Here is a 24,514-nt window from a genome sequence, read left to right on the forward strand (position 1 = left end):
TATTAAGTTTTTTCTTACAGTTTCTGAATTTGTATTGAAAATATAAACAAAAACGTATAGGAAAAAAACGAAAGACAATCCCACGATATGCCTGTGACTGCTTTGTGCATGCTTTTGCTATTCATTTCGAACCTGATTTGCCTGTACCTTTCAAATAAGATAGATATAAAAAAAAAATGAAAATAAAAAGACAATTAAACAAAGTGGAAAAAATGGAAGAAAAATTACAGAAACTAGCTTAGGCATATGAGTAAGCGTTTGAATAACGCCAGCATATCATTTTATCGCTAACCATTTAGCTTACGGAAAATTTTTAAACCAGGACTTACCGCAACCTTTCAGGCTTTTGGATTTGGTGGATTTTTTCCGAAGATCAAGCCCTCCTACAACTTCTCGACAGGCATCGGTAGCCATAGCTTCATCGGATTCAACGGCTTGTGTCTTGATAGCTTTTTTTAAATTTGCAATCTAAAACATATTTTTTAAATTATTTATTGTGTTCAGCAGTCTTTCAGAACCTCTGAATACAATAACTTACCTCTTGTTCGATGGCTTCCTTATGTTTGATGCGCTTCTGCTTTTCAGTATTGGCCCGATTTATTTGAGCTTCGAGACAAGATAATATGGTTTCACAAGAATCACTCCACTCTTGGAGCGTGGATACGATTTGCTTTATATTTCCTTTGCGAATGTCCCGACCGATGGCATAGTCTACTTCCAATTGCTTGTTCTTCTGATCTATTTTCCCGTGAATGACGTCAGCGTAAATGGCTTCGATTATCAAATCTTCTAGGACACGGACGTTTTTGATATCTAGCTCGTCAAGCAGTTCACTATATGGGATGCATTTGCTCTTGATGGCCAATGACACGATTGTAAGATGCTGTATTTTTTTGCGCATTGGCGGTGTAAGTTGGATCAGTTGAGCTTCGTTTTCCCGATACTGACGGTAAGTTCCATACGCAAATAGGTTTAGAGTATTGTAGTAGCTGGCATTCGTGCCATTTTGGAGCTGGAGGAATGGAGATTGTTAGATTTTGGTGAAGGTAAAAATGTTACATTTACCTCTTCTATGTTAGGCATAGCCAGCAGTTCACCAAATACATAAACACCCTGCGCCTCCAGAACCTGCTTGATAAGCTCTAAGCAGGCAGCTCCTTTAGCACCCTTGGCCAGAAGAACGTACTGCTCGATCGGATTGTGTGCAGAGTATTGTTGATGGGCTGATGAATCGTAGTCGAAATTGGAGAGTTCTGGTGCCATTTTTCAGTTTCTATAAAGGCTTTGATTCGATTTGCTTAGAGCTCTTCTTTTTTGTCACAGGTAGGTAATTAACCATTGACAGTTCTAGACGAATGAGCCTTGTGTTTAGAGTAGAGACTTTAGAGTTCCATTTGGCGACTGTGACTGTTTTCTCTATTTACTTCAATCCATTTTTTCACAAATGCACAAGATAGAAATATCCGATTCCAAAATATTTGCTAGAACGAGTTCAATTTTTATCACATGCTTTACTTTATCACCAATGCTTTAAATAACAATGATTTAAAAGGTTGCATTACATATTTGTCCCGCCTAGGTGTAAACTCACCGATCTGTCACATTGGCATGTTTCCAAGCGGAAACGTCGAAATAAAGACGCGCCGGTAAACAAACGAGTCAAGCGATAATCGCTAGTTTCGCATGCTGTGTTACCAAAACGAACGCTTATAAGTGTTTTCAACGGACTGCACGTGCCGCCTTTTTCCATATCATCAGCTTCAGAAAGCTACAGAAGTATACCCCAATTCTTCGACATTAGTGTGCATACAGTAAGCAATGTCGGGCATATTATTTGAGGACATTTTCAACGTGAAAGATATGGACCCGGAAGGCAAAAAATTTGATCGAGTCAGTCGGTTGCATTGCGAATCAGAGTCGTTCAAAATGGATCTTATATTAGACATCAATTCGTGGTTGTATCCGATGGAACTGGGAGACAAATTCCGCCTTGTTCTGGCCACAACGTTACACGAGGACGGTACAGCAGGTATGTTAGAAGTTTTGTAATGCTTGAATTGAATATTTCTATAGCGATTAACACATTTTTATAACCTATAGCGAGTATGGAATATAACGCTGCGGAAATCGAAGGATCTCGGGCTGATAGCTTCGAATACGTGATGTTCGGGAAAGTTTACAGGATCGAGGGAGATGATTCACAGACGGAATCTTCCAACCGGCTATCCGCATACGTTTCCTTTGGTGGTCTGTTAATGAGGCTACAAGGTGATGCAAACAATTTACATGGGTTCGAAATCGATCAAAATATGTTTTTGTTAATGAAAAAGTTGGCATTTTAAGCTCCCTATCATGAAACGTACACAATGGATTTGTGTGAAATACAAACATATTTCGTTATTGATCGCACGCTTTTTTACTCTTATTTTATGATGGCAAATACTATTCAAAATTAACAGTTATTAATAAAATAACTAAGAGAATGAACTAGAGGGTAATACTATATATGGTATGTCGAACAAATATGTACACTTTTAGATAAATACGTACTTCTGCACTGCGTTTAATTAAACATTGCATTGTGAAATGCAATTTCATACATTAATAGTAGATGGGTTTCATTTTGCCTATGACAAATGCACTTGGCAGTACGGTGAATTGGTGTGAACTAATCTGGCTAGGCTGTTTTTGTTTGATCAGAATATCCGAATGCGGAACCTGTTAAAAAGCTGACCCCGGATTAGTTCAAAAATGATGATAGTCGGATTGGATGGGTCGTTATTCACGGGTAGTAACTTTTTGATGCGATCATAGAGTGGAGGTCAAAACATGTATAACATTGTTGCAACTGACAAAAATTAGAAACAAAAATTTCATTAACATTAAAAACAATTTTGTTTTTGTGGTCGTTATACACGGAAAAATATGGTCAGTGTCATCCATACAAACATAATGAATAAGCTTTTATTACAAGGAAACCCGGGATTGAGCACTATATCATATTTTTATTTAAACTTCAGTAGGTAAAAAAATTGATATAAAAAGCTTCATCCCCTTATGAATTAACGATTTATGAGATTCGTTACATATCAATGCATAGTGGAGTACTGCAGTGGGGAATATTCATCATTTTTTATTTCATGAGTGTAGTTTATATTTGGAGCAATAGTTGTTGGTCGGTACCTGAAATATAGAAAAAAGATCATTAAAAAATTAAATACGTTTCCAGCATACATTGTGTTGCTTACATTGGTTTATTGTAGACGTCGTTTTCGGTTGAATTTCAGTAGGTATCTGACTTACATATTAGGGGGGCTTCTCTATTCGTGAATGAAATTAATCGTCATCGAGCTTTTTCAAGCCATCTTTTATGGAATGCTTTATTTTCGATCCAGCGTCTTTGATTGCATCCGACGCAGACTCGTCAACGTGAATCACGCCATAGTATATCGCTACCGCTATGGCAATGGCAAAGGTTATGCAGCTTAAAATAAAAGAACAAGTTAACTTTTAGTAGCAACCCTTGATCACAAGTAATATCATGGTAAGCCATCCAGCATTCCTCAACCAATCCAATAATAGTCGCTTTGTTAGAACATTCTAGCAAAATTCAATCAGTTACATTCGATGTAGTAGTTGAATCGCGACAATACTCTGGGTTAAATAATTCATTTAAAAGAGGATGATTAATTTCTATCGAAAATTACTTTTTTTTCTCAAATCGTTATTACATTGTGGGGTATTTTTTCTCCTACAACGATGTTACTAATAGAAACACGAAATTTGCATTACCAAACGATGATAGTTCCGCAATGACACATTATGAATTTCTGGGGTTGATCTTCATGAAATACTTGTAACTTGATATTCCCGCAGATTATTTACACTGAACAGCTTGCAGCATTACAATGGAGTTGTAAAGCCCATCGATCGTCTCTCGGAAAAGTCACGAACACAACTGAATGAGTGTAGCTATGGACGAGATCAGGTTTTACAATCCCCTCTGTAATTGCCGTACATTTTTTACTTTTTTCAAATATTCACTCGGACCGCGGTAATGGTACGCACACAAGTTGGATGGTATTTTCTAACGAGTGTCTATCGAGGGAGTGCAAAGTATGCAAAGTTTGTTCGAGTTATACTAGCTGAGGCCATGCATCATTCAACCTTGAATACTCGCGACGACCGAGAAGCCCTTGAACCACTTTTCGTGGGGCAAGGCATAAGGAAAATGTTTGAGTACACATTAAACGAATTAGAAAAGTTTCGATTTATAACATAGCTATGTTTACTACACTCATACATAAGTAGATACAACAAACATGCTATTGTTTCAGGTGTTTTCATCAATGTTGGAACGGGTGAGTCATTGCAATTTTGCTAATAAACATGACTCAGGATTGTGCGGTAGTGCATCTGGATTTTTTAACGACGCCGAAGAGAATGTAAGTGTTTTTTATCCACCTTTCTATTATTGTATAGGATTATTTCAATTCACTTACCTTGTATGGTGACGCTGTTTTTGTTTAATGGATGCGGTGAGGTGTCCAGGTTCAATTTAGTATGACTCCCATTTAATAACGTAGACGACTAAAGCACTTGTGTTTTGTACGATTGCAGCATACGCTTATACACTTAGAACGTTTAAAAACGTCGTGGTTTCCCTGGTTGGTATTTTACCTTATTTAGTTTGGCATATGTGTTCAATAATTTTTAATGAGAATCTTATAGGCGTGATGTAAATGATGTTCGTTGTTACTTTCTGGATTCTGTTAGTTCAGTTTTTCCTTGATAGTATCTCTGATAGAGTTGCCTGTTTTGTGGACTAGATCAGACACGCCTGGTGCCGTTTCGTCCACGTTGAATAAGCCAAAGTAGATTGCCACGGAGACTGCTACTGCTATCAATATGAAAACGAACAGCAATGAAATGAAAATGCTCATTGCGCACTGGCAGCAGCTGCGAATGAGTCAGAAAAACAAAAAATAAAAAACTGAGATGTTATAAAACTGTTTTATGTCTATAGTTGCGTATAATTGTACTGCAAAATAAAGCGACTAAAACATAAGTGTTTGAAATCGTAAAATGACTCTCTATCATGATTCCATTTAAAATCAATACAATTTTCAATTTGCGACAGCGACGAAGTAGTGATTCATTATCAGCAGCAGGAAATAAAATAAAACCGTCTACTACATGGATACTTACCAGCAGACGCAAGTTCCAGCGATACATTTACACATTTTGTTGAACACGGAAAATCAGCTACGCCCAGCAACTATTTAGCAAGTTAGTTTTGAGAATAATTTTGTTGTTTCCTATTCTTGACAGCTTTTTCGGCTTGACCGCATAGTGTTGGCATTAGTGTTGGCAGAATCGGGACTCGGAAGATTCGAAGATTCGATCCCTGGACGGATTCTAAAGATTCGAATCCCATTTGATGGATTCGAATCAGGTTTGATTCGTTAGCGAGTTCGAATCCCAACCGAGACCGGACCCTCCCCTGTACGAGAGGACTGCCCTTAACGGGCAGGCATGACCAAGAGGTCGTTGCGCCAAGAAGAAGAAGTGAATCGAGCAGAGTTCGCGAACCTTTTTCGAGCAGAAAAGGTTAGCCGATTGTTTACAAAACAATACGGTGCACACAACAACCCGCTAGGCGATTTCGAGCAATCGTCCTAAAAACGTTCTAAAATGGAACAAACATCGAGCAGTTTTGTATGGGAAGTAGGACAAAGTAGAAAGACTGCTCAAAAATGTCCTGCATTTGTTTCACCCCCATACAAAAAAGTAGCACGTTTGTTCCGCGTGTAGGACGTTTTTAGCACGATATTTCGAGCTGCCTTGGCGATTTCGAGCAAATCGTTCTAAAAAACGTCCCACGTGAAAGAAAAATCGAGCAGTTTTGTATGGTAAGTAGGAGGAAGTAGGATGACTGCTATATGTCCTAAATTGGTATGACCCACATACAAGAAAGTAGAACGTTTACTCGTACGTATGACGTTTTTAGGACGTTATTTCGAGCTGCATATCTGGATAAAGGAAATTTTTGATAATCGTTCCTAGTTTTGTTACCGTATTCAATTCTTCGGTTATAGTTATTTTCAAAAGTTACTGTTATTCTTAATAGTTAGCGGGGTTTTTCTAATAAAATCAAGGCGATTTGTTTGGGATGAACCCACCTGGATAGTAATCACTTTCAGTTTAAGCATAGAGAATTGAATTGATTAACTGAAAAACTCTGTAAATGGTCTGATGTCTGGTGTAGTGACAGTGTGTATAAAGCAGTCGAGTGCTACATAATACGTATTGTGAAGCGTATATGTATATATCGCGACTATTCGCATAGTGGCTCGCGAATGTATGCTGTAACATCATGTTTCGCGTGGCCGACGAAATGAAGTGCGCGAGAGAATGTGTGAGCTCGGGGTGATATATAAATATGCCGGCAAACGAGTTTTCAGTACACGGCTTTCAGCTGTACGCAAGGAAGGACTTCTGTTTTTACATTAGTTTTTGCAAAAACTCGTTTTGTTGTGATTCTCTGTTTAAATCAAATCGATACGAAACAAAAATGGTTGCGACGGTAAGTGAAGAAATATTTTATTTGTTGCTTGAGCAATATAAATTAAATGTGACATTATTTGATTATTGTAGGAGCGCTTGAACACACAAGAAAAGGTGGAGGAGCTGGAGAAAGTTCGTCATGAGCCGTTGCATCAGGTGGATATTCCGTTCGAAAAAGCCACCTTTGGAATGGGTTGTTTCTGGGGATGCGACTCGTTGTTTGGTGCCACCAGAGGCGTTCTCCGTACTCGGGTCGGTTATGCCGGTGGCACTACCGAGTCACCCGTCTACAAGAAAATGTAAGTGTGTAACAAGGTCATTTATTGCATCATGTATAACAATTTAATACCTTTCCTTAAACAGGGGAGACCATACAGAAGTAATCGAGATCGACTACGACCCAAAAAAGATAAGCTATAGTGATTTGTTGGAACTGTTTTGGAACAATCACGAGTATGGTCTAACTACGCGAATTAAGCGCCAGTACATGTCGCTCATTCTGTACCATAGCGAAGAACAGCGCAAGATCGCCGAAGACAGCCGCGCGGAGGAACAAATCAAGCGCGCCCCGGAGCAAATAATTACTGAGATCGCAGCAGCAGGTGCATTCTACCCAGCCGAAAAGTAAGTAACCACAAACGTATTCGCAAGACCGTTCAACTTTCAGGGACGTTTAACCCGCGTTGTGCACGGCCTCGCGATCGGTCACGTCATGACCAAGTTCACTGCCAAGAATGCTATATTGGTCATGCATGGTGTAGTGTTCGTGAACAGTGTGATTGATGTGGGCTATGATCGCGGTTTCTATGACTACAGGCTGTAGATTATTTCACCAACATTAAACAAGCATTCGGTGTCAGTTGCCCAGATCAATGTTTAACCAACACAAAACAGACTTACTTTCTTCTTTCACCGCATTCTTATGCTCATGTTTCTGTTTTTTATTTAGCTACCACCAAAAGTACCGTCTGCAAGGCCACTCTGACTTGGCCAAGGGTATCGGACTGACATCTGATCTACTACATTCGTCTCATGTTGCCGCCCGGCTAAACGGTTACCTGATTGGTGTCGGAGGGCTGGAGCAGTTTGATGAGGAAGTCAGTCTGTTGGGACTCAGTAAAGAACAAGCACAGTACGTGCGAGATTACGTCATTGATAACGAAGGAGGTGGCATTTTTTGCTAAAGATAAGAGGGATGTATCAGATCCAGTTGAAGTACAATATGCATTCTCAGCTACGGGTTGGTACTAGTGAGGTACGAAGTACATAGGAGCCTATTGGTAACGCTAACCCTAGTTGACAAATTACTGATAATATTTTCATAAAATGTTGTCATAGCTATACGTAAAACTAGAACACAAATAGATTATTTGACTGCCCAAGGCAATCAGGTTGCTAACGTGTCGTAGGTAAAGTTAATTTTATGTTTAACTAGTAACAACAAAATACTATTTACAGTGGCTGCATAACCTAAACATTGAATAGTAGAAATTGGTTTCTAATGTTAATTATTCCATGAAGTAATAAAATATATTTTTTTAAATGATGATGTTTGTTTTTGCAATTATATGATCGAGATAATTAGAGAAAATTCTATCTTTTATTGATAGAGAACAAGATAAGTTGATTCCTTGTGTTCATTATTCCGTGATGTTGTACAAGTTATGAGAAAGTCGAGTTTTAGGTTGCTTGGACAATTTTAGAATGGAATCTTATCGTTGTTATCTTTGATAACCGATGTTAAGGAAATACTAACAGTGATCTATTATTTGAATGAGCTATTTTAATACTTGATAAATCAGTCATTCATGTTTGCAGTTTGAAATATTGAAAAGCTGAATGCATTTAAATAAAATCAGTTTACATACAAAAAGACTAAAGTCAAATTTAAGGAAAAGTTACATTTTTTTCTTTGCTATATTATAAGACCCGGAGCTGCCTGCTTACGCTTATTTTAACAGCAGTCATAAAAAAGAACATGATATTTAAGTGTGAAGGATACTTTCATGTGTAAAGATTGCACAATTTTTTACAATGATCGCTGATAGCTGTGGCTGCGAAAAATAGGATGATTTGCACAAATTTGATGGACATAAATATAGCAGATAAGTGATGATCACAAGGTTATCGGGAAGCTGGCAACTGTGCGCGGTTGTTTGCGTCCGTTCGCGTGGTTTGTAGTGTATGTTTGTTCGCGTCGGCCTGGGTCCGTCGTGTGTGCGCAGACAAGATTGTCTGGGATTAAGAAATGGGGCTATCAAGTGAAAAGTGTTTTGTGGCGTGGAGGGTACCGGGATAGTATAGTGGGGCACGTGCCTACACATGTGGTAGTGGCTAAGGAACTGAAAAATTGGTCCAATGTATACTATTCACCGCTTCTTTCTTTCGCCTATGGCACTAAACGATGGTTTGAGCATTCAGAAAAAAATAGAAGCTATTGCGACGCAGAAATTTGTTTTGTTGGCCTTTTCCATTTTAGTAAACCTAGCGTCAGGTAACTTCTCGCTTCAAGATTAAATAAAAAAGTACAAAAGCGTCCAAGTGCAAAATGAGAAAATTTCTCCCTTTCATCTACACGTCCGCTTTTGCCTCTCCTTTGCTTTACTTCCGCGCATCTTTGGCGGTGATTCAAGACTCAATTCCTCTCCTCGTGTTTCTAACGATAATGTGCTCGCAAACCGGCAATGCTGCGAACGGGCCAATTTCATTCAATTTGTTTTTTCAACATGAATTTAACTTCGCTTCAGTTTACGCACAAAAGTGAGAGTATGTTCTTTAGAATGAGGTTTTTGAGTAGATTTATATGTATGTAAATTTTACCTAAAATTTTATCATTTGTAAACTAGTAAACCACTGGTTTAAAAACTGTTTGTGGTACTGATTCTAAAAATATGAACTAGCTTTAAAAACTAATTTATGGAAACATAGTAAATAGTATTTTAAATATTTTTTGAATGATACCAACCCTTAAGGTCGTGCCAAACATATGCTCCGACGAGTCATTGATTGTACCACAGCTCGTGCCAATGTACTCGTGGTTTGTTTTGGATCGTTTGCATGCAGCTGACGTAGAACGAGGAATGCGGGGGACCCCAAACAAGAATGCGTCAATGTGGGGCCCAGCGTGCCGGACAAGGTATACACGTGAATCAATTCGAACCAAACGTTTTTTGCATGCGCTTATTTGAAATGAAAATGTAAAAAACCTTTTTTTACAAAAAAAAACAAACAATAATTTTTTTGCATGACTAGAAAGATTTCATTAATGTGAATCGGATGTGATATATTTTATAATAATTAAAGTAGGAAAAGCTGCAGAAATTAAGGTTTAAAGTTGAAATTAAATGAAACTCAGGGTAATGCTCTACGTCACCAACGCTTAGCGTGGTTATTTTGATTCGCGCTTTTCGCGGCTCGCCAAGTAGACCGTCGGCTTATGTTGTGATGTGTTGGTAAACACACACTTCTGCATAAGATGGTATGCGGTAGTAACCAACACACACATGATACCACGTGGAATTAAGCTACAGTCATTTCATCGTAAGTTTGAATTTTCAATCGAGTTACATACAAACGTTGCCAAGGAAACAGAACAGTGTTGCATTTAGAATTAAAACTTTTGTTTTCATTTAATATTTATTCATTGATAATTAAACTTCCAGCACATGGTTGCGATTGTAACAGCTTTTAGCGTATTTTGCCCATCCATCCAAAACAATACTGCGATCGACAACCCATATCATAGCCGCATGTACATATATGCGAATGTGTTTTATTTTAAATTTTCAAACAAAATGAGAGTTCATGAATATTTTCTGATTATTGCTTAAAGATGCAGGCATTCTAACATATGTGTTTATGATCAAATGAAATAGGCGCGTTACTCGGGGTCCACACTACAGCGCGACGTCGCCTGACAGGAGCTGAACTCCATATAAAAAAAACCCTGCGCGATGTCGCGCGAATCGCGCTAGGTTTTTTTTGCATGGAGTTCAGCGCCTGTCACGCGACGTCGCGTTACGCGACAGTGCAGTCTGGAAAGCGTGTTACGCCAAACGATACTGGAGTCACTGTAACACGCTTTCCAGACTGCACCGTCGCCTGACAGGCGCTGAACTCCATGCAAAAAAACCTAGCGCGATTCGCGCGACATCGCGCAAGGTTTTTGTTTTATATGGAGTTCAGCGCTTGTCAGGCGACGTCGCGGTGTAGTGTAGATCCCGAGTAATGAGTTGGACGAAATCAGATAGCACAAAAAGATGGTAAAAGGGGTAGCATATCCATATTATTTTCAATATCATCAAATGATCTCTCGTTTAGTTTTTGCGAATTATACTATCTCCACTGTTTCTGAATGCTATTTGTTGGTATCAAATTTAATTCTGCTGAGTCGGAGGATAAAATCTAAAAGATACATCTGTATTTTGATTTCTTTGGCATTCTCTGTTACGTAAAATCCAGGTACACCTGCTTTCTCCAACGTTGATTGCTGATCTTTTACTTTTTGATCGAGGTGCAGCACAAGCTTCATGTCGGTTTCCTTCATATTCTTGCTATGTTTGATTTTCATCAGAGCAATGATGTGTTCGAGCTCCTCGGCGTCTTGAATTTTAGATTCCCATTGTTTGACCTCCACTGGAAAAAATATCTTTTTAGAGCGTATCGAACTAATCTTTAAAATTCTTGATGTACAAACATTGATGATCATTCTCTACTTTTTCTCTAACTTGCATTAAGTGAGCTTCCGTAACATGCTGTATCTCCATGAGCCCTTTGACGATTTCAAAGATAGTGTCGTTCAGAAGAGAATTTGCCAGCCCAGCAAGCAATTCATAGGATATTCTCATTTGATATTGTCTGGAAAAGGAATACACATGTTTTACAGGGTATACTTGATCCCAACAAAGGAGGTCACTTACTCTGGTAGATTGGCATGCATTTTTTTGAGGTGTTCCAAAAAGAAATAAAGTTTCCGTTGCAGAAATTCTTGATTGTGGAATGGATCGCCGACTATAACATCAGATACTAGCTGATTATTTAGAGTGTCTTGTGCCGAACTATCGCTGCTCTGCATTTCTTGACCGGCAATGTTTATCTGCATTAAGCAAGCCGTAGACGTTACATATTAATCTGCACAGATGTTTGACGTCTACAGCCTTTCCTTAGCTATTTCCAACATCCCTCGAGATATTCGAGATATCTGGAGGGATGTTTGACAGACGATGGGTACGAGAGAACAAAGGAAATCTGTAGACGTCAAAGATCTGCACAGATTAATATGTGACGTCTACAGCCAGCTTTAGTAAACAATGTTTGACGTCTACATGACGACAAACAAATTAGTGTTGGCTGAATCTGAATTCCGAAGATTCGAAGATTCAATCCTTAGGGGGATTCCAAAGATTCAAATCCCATTCCCCATTAAATTTTGAGCATTTTGAAGAAATATCAAACGTTATTTTTTCTCGATGTGGGGGGGGCCAAAAATGGTCCAAAATAGGGGCAAGCAAATCTGGTTCGGACTAACACCAAAGCATTTTTTTAGGAGGGTCAAAACTGGTACATAGGTGGGTCAACATAGCGACAAAAATATCACATGGTATGCAGCTTGCAGTTCAAAATGGTGCCGGTGAAACGATAGTTTGAAGGTACATACTTTTTAATCGTTACTGTAGACATACCTGTTACAGTTTACAAAAATGGGAATAGAACTTTTCAGGTATTTTTTTTTATCAACCATTTTAAAGCAAGGTAGGGTTCCTGAGTCATTGTTGTCTTTGTTTCGTAGATTCTACGGAGAAAAAAATAAATTCTACCTGCTGTTGTATCGTAAAATGAAAAAAATGTATCCGGCAAATAACCGTTTTTTCCGAAATAATGCAGGTAGACTTATTACATCGAATAATCAGCGGACTGCGGAAAAGCAAAAACTGTTTCGTCAGTAGTCAAGTTGAAACCATCGTATTCAGACGTATCGGTATAATGGAATTGGTTGAGTGGATTAGTGCGATAGTTGTGATCATAGTTATCAAAATTTCATGGGCTCTTCGTCAATCCATGGAATCATTGGATAATACAGCGATGTGGAACTCTAATTCTATCTACTATTCAGCATATTCTGGCGAACAAATGATTCAAGCAAATGAAGATAGTTCGAATTTGGAACGGACGTCTCAGGTGCAATCGGAGTGTAACAATAGAAGAGCAGAAGACTACCACAACGACCGTATTTCTTTGATCACATCGACGCCGTTGATCCACAGCGTTAACTTCGAACGAATGTTTTCAAGAGACTGCTCAAGCATACATGCGTCTGATGGTGAAGATGTATACCGGAAACGGAACAACTACCAGGGTGGCACTGCGGTTGATATGTCTTTGCGCAGTGAGCTGCATATCCCACAAATTTCAGTTGAGCCAAATGGAGTTTGTAATCATCGAAAATTGGCTCGAGACCAACTTTCGCCAGACGCTGAAACGAAATACCGAAGGTCCCGATTTCAATCTCCTGTTTCCAGGAAAGCACAACGTCAATCTGCAAACCAACGAAGGTTTCTTAGGTTATGATGTAAACAAATCATGATTGCTAGATCTATGCTGCAAACTAATTATGTTTCAATAAAGAATAATTATGTTAGGAAGCAAGCTGTGTTTAATCTAAAATGTATTTTGGGGATGATGAGTTGATGCATCAACTGTAAAATTTCCGCTAGCCATAATTTTATCGCAGATTTCTGTTATTCTCACATGGCTTGTCTCGTTTGCGGCCACTTTGTTAAACAAAATTGTTTGTCTTGAAAACACCTTCCATTCGAGAAGTCTTTTTTTTTAATTGACCCATGCACTAGGAAGTGAACGTTACTGCGTTATCATACTGGTCACAAATGGTGGCATGGCAAATTCACTGGATTATCAAACGAGAATGACGTTGGAGTGGCAGGGGTCCGTTGGTGAAATGAGCTTGCTCATATACATACATAAAACCAAATTTAGACAGTCCAGTGACTGCCATGGCACCATTGGTGACCAGAGTGATAAGGCTATTGCATTACCATACCAAGTTTATCGTTATATTATCGGTACAATTAATGCAACGATTTCTTTTGTGGTGACACGTTCCTAAGTGGACGAAAATAGGTACTTTTACCTTCTTAAGAACCCGCTAGGCAATTTCGAGCAAATCGTCCTCAAAAACGTCCTCCATGACACAAACATCGAGCAGTTTTGTATGGTGAGGAGGACAAGGAGGACGATTGCTCGAAAAACGTCCTCCTTTTGTTTCATCCCCATACAAAAATGGAGGACGTTTGTTTGCGCGGAGGACGTTTTGAGAACGATATTTCGAGCTGCCTAGCGGGAAATAGGCTATTTCAGACATTTGAGGTTATCATGTTTGGAAAGACCGAAACGATGGTAAATGTTAGTTTTCTTGATGCTGTACCATACAAAACGTAAACAACACTTTGAAAAAAGCAACAAAACTGACAGTTACAGTCGTTTTCGGTCCTTCCAATCATTATTTCAAATTGAGACCCAGGTGTTAGCAGTATGTTCAACTAACCTTGGTCATAAGTTAAATGTTTTGGTTTCACAGAGAATGCTGCTGTCAGTTTCGGTCGGTCGATTTCACGGTGAGCACGGTATCGGAGTGCTGATAAGTTGAAGATTATAATTGGAATAGAACGGTTCTTGCGGTGGATGCTAGTCATAGTAGGGGCTTACAATATTGTATTAAAGTGTGTCGCATAAATAATGTACACGGTGTCCAAGGGTCCTAGTAAATTAGTGGCGAAAACGAGAAGAGGTAAGAAAACACAGTGTGAATCGCCCGGTGGAAATCAGCTGAGAGGGTAATGTTGTGCAATCATAAGCGCATCCTTTGAAGAAAACAAAATCGCAGCTCCTGCAAGATGTGCGGAGAGATGGAGCTGATTTTTTGTGTTTTTTGTACAACTAGGAATACCACAAAACTATGAAAAGTATGAATTATTGCGCGACTTAGGACGGAAGACGAACGATGAATATGATATTTCGAGTGAACTCAGGTGAGTTATCGTTACGGAAAAGTTTACATAACAACTTTGCTACCTCGCGCTCGGTAGGATGACAAAGATGTACACTGTAGAAACTGAGTTTGTGTGTGCATAAATGCGACGGAAGGTTTGAATATTTGTTTGTACCGCAATCTGTAGAACTATGTATTATGTAACGGATAGAAAGATTACATCTATCTATAACTTCCAGACAAAATTTCGTATTTTCTAGACGCGTCTTTCGGCAGCTGGAGAAACTGCCTTCGTTAAAGAAGCAACATAGAAGGTGATAATTTAATTCACAAGACAGTAGCATAGGCGTTGTACTTCAGCTTTGCATTATGCTAGTGTTGGTTTCCAGGCGTTGAAGTACGAACTCCACGTGCTCTATTATTGAACCGGATTATGTTGCTTGTTGCTTGAATACAAGAACTGGAAGAAATTCGTTTTATTTTGCCTTAACACTGAGATGCATGGATTTACCGATAGATTGTCTGTGAATCTATCATGCAAGGGGTTCTTAAAGAATTAAATGCTCTATTTTTGTTTTTTCCATAATGCGCACGTGGGACGCACATGGACATATTTTTTACATAATTTCTCTTGCTGAACTGATCATTCCATAAGGATGAAAGAAAAATGATTGACAGGACTATTTTTAAAGTGGTGTGTCCCAATGTGAGTGTGCCTGTGAGTTATTTGTTTGAGGAGTACACTTTGCTGCTACAAATTGTTCCATGATCATCACAACCTAATATGGTATAATTGTTTCTAACGGGTACCATCTTGTACGTTGTTTATGATCGACGTGCAAAGTACAGTCAAATGATAAGGCGTACTTAGTAAATTTAATCGAACGGGTTGCAAACATGCTTGACTTGGCTTTCGTGTTGACCAATGCTGTGTTTCTGACCGTTACTAAGTTCCTTAAGGTTTGATATTTTCAATCTATAGCATGCCGAATATTACTATCAACAGTGTACCTCTCAAAACTTTAACGTTAGCTAATTTTAATTTTAAAAGTTATGACCATCTGTTACATTTGGTTAATTTCTTTCTCGTCTGTCTCGTGGAGAGGATGCAACTTTCTGGATTATGTAAATAAATCAGTTATCTTGAAGCGTAGCTGGCAACACAGACTTTTTCCAGAATAAAAGGCGAATAAATAAAGCAGAACGATAGATAACATTAGCTCGAAGAAAATGGTTCCACAACGAGGTTCAGTTCGCAAATAAACTTATGTTATCTCACTTCTTAACATAGGTTGGAAAGATACATCTTGTTCGAAACAAATATTGAACATCTTCTCGGCAGGAACCTTAATTGTTGCCTCAGAAAAAGTAAGCAGCGACTCTGTTTATTGCATTCCTTTTTTTATTTATTTTGCAGTGTTCCACGACCTGTGTTTCAAACGTCTAAGAAATCTGCAGCAGCACAATACGTAAAGTTGCAACAACAGCAACAAAAACAGCTGAAGTCCGAACAGGAGATCGTTAGTCCCCAGCATGAAGAGTTAATCAAATACATTAATGATTGTGAGTTTCTATTAGTAATTAAACATACATCTTACTTAGATAACTAATACTTAACTAAAATGGAATCGTAAAGATATAGATTTCACAGAGGGATTAAAGAGCATACTTAGATGCAAATTTAGTGCAAAGCGAGCTTAGTCGTACGAAGTTCCATCCGAAGCCACTCGCAGTTGGATGCGAAGCTGGTTCATATCCAAGCTTTACTGGCCTGTTCGTTTATGCCATAACTATACCTTAGTTGAGGCGTACCACGCCTCGTTTCTCATTCGGAACAGCATAATAGAACAAAAACGTACCTACTTTGTTGGTCGACAGTGAGGTCTCGGTCAGGTTTTTAATTATTTTAAAATTGTATCATAATAAAAGTACCAGTAGATAGAAGCTAAGGACCAGTTCATTTATAGTTAATATTATATGGATGTAAAACAATTTGAATTAGATAAAATTTCGCTAATAAAGCAGCACAATTTTTCTATTATTTGTTACATATGTTCATTTATTTTTCCTTTCTTCCAGCATGGAATATGGTGGTAGCGGCAAATCCTTACGATGTTCCTGGCTCACCTAACAGCACGGGTATGAATTGATGCCACGTCCTTTTCTTGGAAAATTTTGGTTTTGTAACAATTCTGCTATATATCCTGTATGATTTTAGGTTCGAATTGCTCACTATCCTCCAATAGCAGTACCAGTTCCGCATCATCCAACACGAGTACATCGACGATGTACTATAACGAGCCGCCTAGTCCCGTACTGGTCGACTTTCAACCCTTTGACCTCGAGACTTGGTGGGGGAAGAGAATATTCAACAGCATTACGAAAAGTCTGTAAACTACATAGACCTTTCCCCATCGTATTTTAAGAATTAAGGATATAGAAACCGATGAATCGTCCTTAGAAGAAAAATTAGCTGTGTAGAGCAGGATCAATTGTTCGCTCGATTGGAACCTATCGGCGAGGATTGTGCAAGGAAAGAGCGCTTGCAATGAATTAATTGTTATAAGTGATTGCATGCTGTGTGTGCGGAAATTCGCTAGTAGTCCAGGAAAAGGTTTGAGTAGAGATAAAAGCTGAAATAATTGTTATGCTTTTAGGTTTCAGTGGATGCGCTTTTGATCAGTCATATCCTATTCGTATTTGTTTCTTTGTGCAATTCTTTCATCCTTAAAACCTCTGTGAGATCAAATTGTGTAGTTCCTACCATACATTTTTATTTGTTTGTCATGCATCATGATCGTTAAGTAGATTATAGATTGCGGAATGCCAATGGAACATTGCCATTGGAACACTATTTCGTGTATTTAGTTTCAAAATTGGCACACATGTTTCAGTTGAGTCGTTAATCCTTTGTAGGGAACTTTTTCTCGGTTGTATTTATTTTGAGTAATGAAGTTCACTGCAACAAGGAGAGCGGCAATATGAACTGTTCAATAGACACGAGCCGATGTGATTGGTTCTTTCTGTGTATGCGAGATTTCTTTCATATTGCTACCGAGAGAATAAACACGTGACAAGAGTAAAAGCTGAATCCCGACATGCGTAGCAAATAAAGATTGATTTTGGCTTGAAGTTCAACTATGTGAATTTAGTACTTTAACTATGTTTGTAAGGTTGATACGTTTGTTATAGGCTGAAAATGTTTGGCATAACCTGCTCTCCTGAAAATTCACGCGTGCAAAAGGCAGTCAATCGAACCATAAACAAAATAGAGTTTAATATTTGATACAAAAATGTAGATAGCAATACGGGGAAGAAAAAGCGGAGTAATTTTAAGTTTTGATTTGAATGTGTGAAAATAGCTCTCCCATCAGTTCAAGAAGATGGTTTCTGTATGTGGTATTTGAACGAAACGCATTGATGCAAACTTTCACTTTGGCTTCAGGCATAAACCCGGCTGTTGAGTCCGAACAGTTGAATACTTCTTCCAAAAACACACTAGGTAGTGTAACTTCTGCACTTATCAGCGTGGAGTGAATAAGTCCTGCTAGTCGATAATGTTCACACGATGCGAGGAATATGTTGCTTGGAAGGATATTAGCTGCATCTAACTGATTTTTATGCAATATCTCGGAGAAACAGTTGTAGTAATGTGCCAAAAGGATGTCTCGTTGTTCATTTCTCATTTGGAGACTTGTCGTAAGATAGAGTAACAGGTTAATGTCGTAGGCGGGAGGCACATAGCGGGACATCTGATAGTCTACCAGTATACACTCGGTTGGTTTTCCATTGGATTCACATTTGAACATCAAATTATTACACCAGAGGTCACCGTGGTTGAGACAATTACGGAATTGTTTTGATGGCGCGGTAAAGGTGTAGATTTTTCGGAAATGTTCTGGCATTTGTGATAATATAATTTTCTTGTGGGACTCGTCCCACATGTCACTGTCCTGGACAAGCTCCGCGTAAAGCTGGATAACGTTTGCAACATCTTTCATGCGTGTACTATTTGGAGTAGTAACCCATGCGTTTTCTTCGAGGACATTTGGATATAGTTCAGGAAGTGATTTTCCGCACTTTTCTTCAACCACAAGCGAACCAGCGTGTAGACATGCTAACGTTTCTAAGGCTTGCTGGAGAAAGGATCTATCCAATAAACCGCTTTCTTGTTTTATCACTGCAAAGCCGTGCAATTTTACATTATTCATAACGAGTAATTTCAACCCCTTTGCACAAAGCGCTCTTGGTGCGATCGTACGCCATGGACAATTTTGTTGTATAGCAGTAACAATGTCTTTCAGTATGTGAGTTTCCTTGTGAAAGCTTCTAATCTCCTTCAGGTAACAGGCTAATGCCGGATTGTCGACGGGCGAACATTTGACAAAAAAGCTGAGCTTTTCTGTTTTTCCGATTGCAACTTCGATGGTCACCTTAAGGTCGTAATGAGCTGACAAAAAGCCTTCCGGACAGGGACTGAAAGGCTCTAGCTCAGCTCCAATTACACGCCACTGCTTTAAGGCTCGTGTTTCCTTACATCCGGCAAAGTGCTCAGCAACAATCTGATGAATGTCTATTTTGGTTAGATTAATTCGTTTGAGATCCATTGCGTTCCACTTGTACAGAAAGACTGACCTGGATAGAACCATTTCCTTGGGCTGAGGGTGTTTTTCTGAATCTGCTTGTTAATAGTTTGATACGCATGTGGTTATCCCACAAGCTTACGAGAATGATTTTTCGTTCAGATAAACGTTCACAGACACCTTAAGAAACCTGTTTGGAAAGCAGGTTGTTTAACAAAATGATGACGGAATGTGTGTATCTTGTCCATCGTTGTAGGAAGCAGATGGAAGATTATTTCCAAGACAAGTAAATAAGATAGCAAAAAACAACTTAAGATAAGCTAAAGATTTATTCCTAGCCTTAGCCTTAGAGATTTATAGGTACGTTGTATTTATGGTTTCAAAAATTATCCTTTTCTCATGCCTATTCCTTTATTTTAGTTACAAAAATACTCTCACCCGTTGTACATGCTTTGCCATAAAATTCAACTTTTGCTCAAGCCTCTTCGAGTAATTTTCCCATCCTTACGATTTCTTCTACAACTCCTTGAAGGATCCTGTGGGCGTCTTCCTCGTTGTGAATGACCGCACGATCGGCTAATATACCGAGCTGCATTTTTCCACCATATGTGAGAAGAGTAATTCCCACAGCGGTAGTACCGAGGTTTGGTATGAAGAAACAAAGATTATTTAACTCGCGGCCTTGAATACGAGCCATTTGCTGTGGCCCCGGGAGGTTGGAGATCGCCATCGTACTATGTGCGCTTTTTAAAATCTTTCTTAAAATACCGTCCGGAAAGAGAGATGACATTTTAGAGATGATCCAATAATTAATCTGCATTAATAAAATAATGGATCAGTTTACATTTTTTAAAGAGAAGAAACGCTATCAATAATCTTACAATGTAATCCGATGAAGATCGTAAGGTATCGGAAAATCTTTTTACTGCTAGAATGCGTTTGGTAAGTGTGAAATGCCGATTCGGATCATCCAGCTGTATACCTGAATGGATGGGCAAGGTCTGCAGAGCCACGGAAAATCGGTTGTGCAACTCCAACTGTGGTGCTTTAGAGGTACGATAGTAACACATATTGTTATCATTGGATGTAATCATTGTCTGAGATGTAATACGTACATTCTTTTTCTATTCTTGCAGGAAGAACCACTGTGAGACTTTTTGGTGAGTTTCCATTTAGTCTGGTGAAATATGTTTCAAGGCTGGCTGATAGAGCCGTCAGGAAGACATCGGAAAATCTCGTTCCGGGTAGAAGACGTTTAGTTTGCTTGATGATATTAACCCACTGACTAGTTTCATGGTGTCCCTCGTTGATCCAGCTTACAACTTTCTTATTTGCCATTTCCGTAGAATGCATGCAGTTGGTGTCCGCTGGACGCCGTGATACCTCGTGGAAGAAGGCGGGTGCTGTGTAAATCGTCCAGAGTACACGGAGAATGGCGTTCAATTTCGCGGCAAGATCAGTATAAGAGGGCGCTCGTTTCAACAGGCGCTTGAAAACCGTAGAGCTGCGTTGCTGTTGGCACTGGCCTGATGTACTTTGGTTTTTGAGGATGTAATTGATATTCATTACTTTTAGCTTTGATAAATACTTCCAGCGCGAAGGTATTTCCTTATCAACTATTGCCTCCAATAGTAGGCGCATCAGAGCCACACCGTCGCCAAGAGAATGATGAACTCTGAAAAGAATCTGATTTGAACAGAAAATAAAAAGATAAGCTTTCGTCGATTGGGAAGAAAAATTGGGAACAAACCGGATATTTGAGGATCTTTTTTGTCTGGTCTACCAAAGGCTGTCGTCCAACGAGCACTTCCCAGGAAGATGTATGATTTGCCGGTAAATGTCGATTGCTTATCGTGCTCAGTAACGCCCGCAGCTGACCTTCATCGATGTAACTTTCTCCATCGGCGAGTGGAATGCTATCCAGGAAGCGAATGTAGTCCTCTATCGTTAGCTCTGACTGATCGGACCAGAAGTAGTAGCCGAATTCCACGTTTCGTTTCCACAGCATCTTCGGGTGGGGCCGATAGCTATGCATGAGCCGCGCAGAGATTCGTTTACGCAATATTAGAAGCAGGTTTACACTCACAGATCCATCTCCTGAAGTACACTCGTCAAATGGTTCATGTACGCTTGCCAGGATGTTGATCATACCACGGGAGTTTTGATCTTCGATTGCCCACACAACATCAGCACCATCCAGCAACCCTTTGAAATGTTTTCCGTATCGATATTTTAAAATATACCGTACCATGATGCGATAGACATAAAATATTAGTAGTACGGTGATTAAAAAGGGTGACAGAATCAGAAATCCGATGAATGTTAGGAACGTATAAGCGGCCTGTCGAATGTTGGTTCCTGCGGGGAGCTTGAGATGACTGTGTTCTTCTCTCCACCGCGTCACTTTGTGCTTCACAAACAGAAATAAAACTATGCCGGAGAGCGCTCCGAGTTGTGTAGTTGATAAAATCCGATGAAGTTTGATCTGGGCACTCGACACATCACCCTTCGTAATAGTTGCTGGTCCAAAGGAATCGGACGAGGAGAAATTCCGTGCCATTGAATCAAAAATCGTCGCCCCATGGCTCGAGGCCCAATCCAAGAAGTTATTCCCTTCGTACGCCATCCCTCGAAGACGGACGGAATAATTTCTGGAACCACAGATCGCTCGTACGAGTACACTTCTAAACTGTCCGTGGAAGATTAACACAAGTTTACACAATGTACGGATGTAGGAAGCCTCACTTGTTAGAACACTTGTTAGAGATCAGTCACGTTATTCGGTAGTCGAAAAGCTAGCTAATGTGTTCAAATCTAACAATGAGGAACAATTATGCTGCAAGTCGTTGCCGTTGTCGCTGTTACCAGCGTGTCCGTTCTGGGCGAAGTAAGCTGAGCGAATAGCTGGCGAAAGATTTTATAGAATTCACTTGAGTCGGTATAGAAAATAAGCAGCTTAAGCATATAAACATGTGCATATTAAATTATTGCCATTGACTCACTGCACTGTGTGAGTTTTTGTTAAGTCCACTATTCGTCCACCGTTGGGTATAAGTGTTGTGTACATTGCAGGTCTGAAAAGACTCACGCAAGTAAATTACCGAGAGAATCCTTATGAATTCTATTGCGACGCTATCTGCAACAACGAAGATAATGGCAAAGTATTACGTTTAGAGCAAGGTGCGGAGCAATAAGAATACATTGGAATCGAAAGTATGACACTGTTTGGAATGGACTCCTTAAGTACTGTACTGGGAATTTGTTAGAAATTCCAATATATTTAGTTTTACCTGCATTTTATTTATCATTGTCAGCATGACTTCTATAATGGGGGGGAAATATGGGAAAATATGAATGACCAGGCGTCCGCTTTTGCATGAATATTAATGTCATAATTGCATCAACAGTTTTGATTATGTACCATTTTGAGTTGTAGACAATTGTTTCTAGAAACAATGACGAATCAACAGGAAGAGACAGAGTGTTTAATTGATGAAAGCAGGAAGGAGGAGAACGAAAACCATGGTAAAATAAAAACACGTGCATCAGCTTCCAGCCGCGTTCTCTTTAGGGAATGTGAGGTTGTTTATTTTACGTAGTTATTCCACCTCCTCTGTCCTAATGCGGATGGTACTAACTGTACGATATTTGGTGCATCGATCTTTATCGTCCAAGTTGACGAAATATGTGTACGGTAATGCACGGCATGATCGAGCCTCCGTCTGTAAAAATCCGGCTTGCCACTACTCAATGTGTGGTCTAACATTGCGCCAAGAAAAACTAAATTTCCCCTTCACAACGGTTCGGTGTGCTGGAAGAAATCGGTTCGTGGGTGCTTCCAAGGTGTAGTAGATGGCAGGGAAATTTATTTTAGCCCACAATTGTACTAGCGGAAAATTCGAACGTAGTCTGCTACGTGGTGTGGTTTACGACAAACTACGCCTGTACATAAACCACACGTTGCTTGTTGCGGTGTACACACCAGACCGAGACTGAAAGAGATAGCCAAATAAAAGAAGTTTTGAGTTTGGGACGGATGTATACGGGAGAAGCAGGAGGACGTTTAGGGTGGGGATCAGAGTACAGGTTGAGGCGCTAAATACGCGCGTCCATCGTCCGCTTAGTCGTTAAATAAATCGTTCCTCCGTTCTTCTTGCGTTTTCTCGTAAGCCGTTCTCTGACATGTGAAAATGTTCATCCTTCCCCTTGGGCCACCTAGGGTGGGGTTCCCTTCTTTACCCCTCGCAGGGTATCCCTATCATCCGAATAAACACAAATATTCCCCAACACATCCTCATCCTGCCGTACAAGCTCTCACAGCTACTGAGCTGATCGTGCTGAGCAATCATATTTGTTGGCGTAATGCGTTCGGCAACGATCGTACAAGACTGGGTGCTGCGTTGTTTTTGTTATTCCTATTTTTTATTATACACAACTCAACCGCCATGTTCAGTTAACTTTGTTGGACGAAACAGTAGGAAGTGGAAGGGTTATCCGCAGATTGCCATGGGATGTAAGGATCGAATACGGAATCCAGTGACGGTGGGATTTTGTTTCAAATATAACCACAAAAAAAAGTAGCATTTTACACAACTTCGCTTTCCTTTCAATTTATAAAGTTTTGATAAATAAATGTTTGGGTTTGACAAACGTAATTCCATGGTTCAAAGCTTGAAATTAAAAATCGGTCATATAGCATACAGCATTATCACCTGAAAGCTGTAACCGTAGTGTCCAATAAGGCAAAGTGATGAAAGTGGAATACGAGAAAGAACATTTGTTTATAATCAATTTTTCGGTTTTGTGCCTGCCGAACCTTTACTATCCTTGCGTACGTCGTGTAGTTTTCCCGCTTTCCAAGTAAACTATTTCACACAGTCCGAGATAGAAATTTATTCATATGGTAGCGGCGAAGGTGGAGAAGCTAGCAGACCGGAAGACTAGAGAGGAAAGTATGGTGTGAATTATTTTTATAAATCGTGGCTAATATTAGCATAGGTTGTCTTCTTTCTCGTCCGTGGCAACAACGTTTCCACGTGGCCAGCTGCGGTTGATTAAACGTAGTAGAGCAACATGGTTGGTCAGGAGAATGGACATAGGGAAGGCCGGAAAATGAATCCACTATTTACAATATGTTAACTGATGCAGCGACCCACCAATACACATACCTGGGGAAAGAAAATGGAAAACACTTGGGCGATTTATATGACTTTATTTACGTCGGATTTTAGAAAAAAAAAAGTTCTATTTATCTTGTACAGCAGACCCATCATTCTTGCTAGATTGCTTTTATTGTACGCTAATAATAATAATGATAACTTCCCTTAGTAATGAATTCAGCGAGTTACGATGTGAGCAG

At 39.4% G+C, this 24,514-nt stretch overlaps 7 protein-coding genes and 1 long non-coding RNA gene across 9 annotated transcripts; 3 read left to right on the plus strand and 5 right to left on the minus strand.

Annotated features, from left to right (window-relative positions):
* Positions 1 to 2: 2 nt before the first annotated feature.
* On the minus strand, positions 3 to 1,325 carry LOC131286954 (COP9 signalosome complex subunit 7). Of its 2 annotated transcripts, none has more exons than XM_058315965.1 (4): positions 1,066 to 1,325; positions 539 to 1,012; positions 330 to 468; positions 3 to 141 (listed from the first exon to the last, which is right to left on the minus strand). In XM_058315965.1, exons 1-4 carry the CDS (start codon positions 1,261 to 1,263, stop codon positions 122 to 124), a joined length of 831 nt encoding a protein of 276 aa, XP_058171948.1. In that variant the 5' UTR covers positions 1,264 to 1,325; the 3' UTR covers positions 3 to 121. The 2 variants fall into 2 exon arrangements, with proteins under 2 accessions (XP_058171948.1, XP_058171947.1); XM_058315964.1 differs by having other exon boundaries at positions 3 to 147.
* Positions 1,326 to 1,708: 383 nt separating this feature from the next.
* LOC131287669 (DNA-directed RNA polymerases I, II, and III subunit RPABC3) lies at positions 1,709 to 2,456 on the plus strand. Its single transcript, XM_058316740.1, has 2 exons — positions 1,709 to 2,029; positions 2,101 to 2,456. Exons 1-2 carry the CDS (start codon positions 1,819 to 1,821, stop codon positions 2,340 to 2,342), a joined length of 453 nt encoding a protein of 150 aa, XP_058172723.1. The 5' UTR covers positions 1,709 to 1,818; the 3' UTR covers positions 2,343 to 2,456.
* Positions 2,457 to 3,343: 887 nt separating this feature from the next.
* LOC131288224 (uncharacterized) lies at positions 3,344 to 5,272 on the minus strand. Its single transcript, XR_009189263.1, has 3 exons — positions 5,209 to 5,272; positions 4,503 to 4,959; positions 3,344 to 3,484 (listed from the first exon to the last, which is right to left on the minus strand). It is a non-coding gene; the product is annotated as an uncharacterized LOC131288224 (long non-coding RNA).
* A 1,211-nt stretch (positions 5,273 to 6,483) lies between these two features.
* LOC131286072 (peptide methionine sulfoxide reductase) lies at positions 6,484 to 8,096 on the plus strand. The gene is made up of 4 exons (XM_058314936.1): positions 6,484 to 6,586; positions 6,658 to 6,866; positions 6,931 to 7,191; positions 7,517 to 8,096. Exons 1-4 carry the CDS (start codon positions 6,575 to 6,577, stop codon positions 7,749 to 7,751), a joined length of 717 nt encoding a protein of 238 aa, XP_058170919.1. The 5' UTR covers positions 6,484 to 6,574; the 3' UTR covers positions 7,752 to 8,096.
* Positions 8,097 to 10,806: 2,710 nt separating this feature from the next.
* On the minus strand, positions 10,807 to 11,640 carry LOC131287946 (gonadal protein gdl). Its single transcript, XM_058317041.1, has 3 exons — positions 11,487 to 11,640; positions 11,264 to 11,424; positions 10,807 to 11,202 (listed from the first exon to the last, which is right to left on the minus strand). Exons 1-3 carry the CDS (start codon positions 11,504 to 11,506, stop codon positions 10,925 to 10,927), a joined length of 459 nt encoding a protein of 152 aa, XP_058173024.1. The 5' UTR covers positions 11,507 to 11,640; the 3' UTR covers positions 10,807 to 10,924.
* A 2,560-nt stretch (positions 11,641 to 14,200) lies between these two features.
* Positions 14,201 to 17,783, plus strand: LOC131287560 (MAPK regulated corepressor interacting protein 2). Its single transcript, XM_058316617.1, has 5 exons — positions 14,201 to 14,371; positions 14,525 to 14,612; positions 15,990 to 16,135; positions 16,652 to 16,711; positions 16,791 to 17,783. The coding sequence occupies exons 1-5, from the start codon at positions 14,320 to 14,322 to the stop codon at positions 16,964 to 16,966; spliced, it is 522 nt and encodes a 173-aa protein (XP_058172600.1). The 5' UTR covers positions 14,201 to 14,319; the 3' UTR covers positions 16,967 to 17,783.
* Positions 17,784 to 17,904: 121 nt separating this feature from the next.
* LOC131285974 (uncharacterized) lies at positions 17,905 to 19,179 on the minus strand. The gene has a single exon (XM_058314826.1). It carries the CDS (start codon positions 19,177 to 19,179, stop codon positions 17,905 to 17,907), a length of 1,275 nt encoding a protein of 424 aa, XP_058170809.1.
* Positions 19,180 to 19,563: 384 nt separating this feature from the next.
* LOC131288067 (probable diacyglycerol O-acyltransferase tgs1) lies at positions 19,564 to 21,781 on the minus strand. Its single transcript, XM_058317167.1, has 4 exons — positions 20,906 to 21,781; positions 20,271 to 20,841; positions 20,037 to 20,200; positions 19,564 to 19,969 (listed from the first exon to the last, which is right to left on the minus strand). Exons 1-4 carry the CDS (start codon positions 21,779 to 21,781, stop codon positions 19,631 to 19,633), a joined length of 1,950 nt encoding a protein of 649 aa, XP_058173150.1. The 3' UTR covers positions 19,564 to 19,630.
* Between the last annotated feature and the right edge of the window lie 2,733 nt (positions 21,782 to 24,514).

Source organism: Anopheles ziemanni, chromosome 3 (genome assembly GCF_943734765.1).
Source record: "Anopheles ziemanni chromosome 3, idAnoZiCoDA_A2_x.2, whole genome shotgun sequence".
Taxonomy (NCBI): domain Eukaryota; kingdom Metazoa; phylum Arthropoda; class Insecta; order Diptera; family Culicidae; genus Anopheles; species Anopheles ziemanni.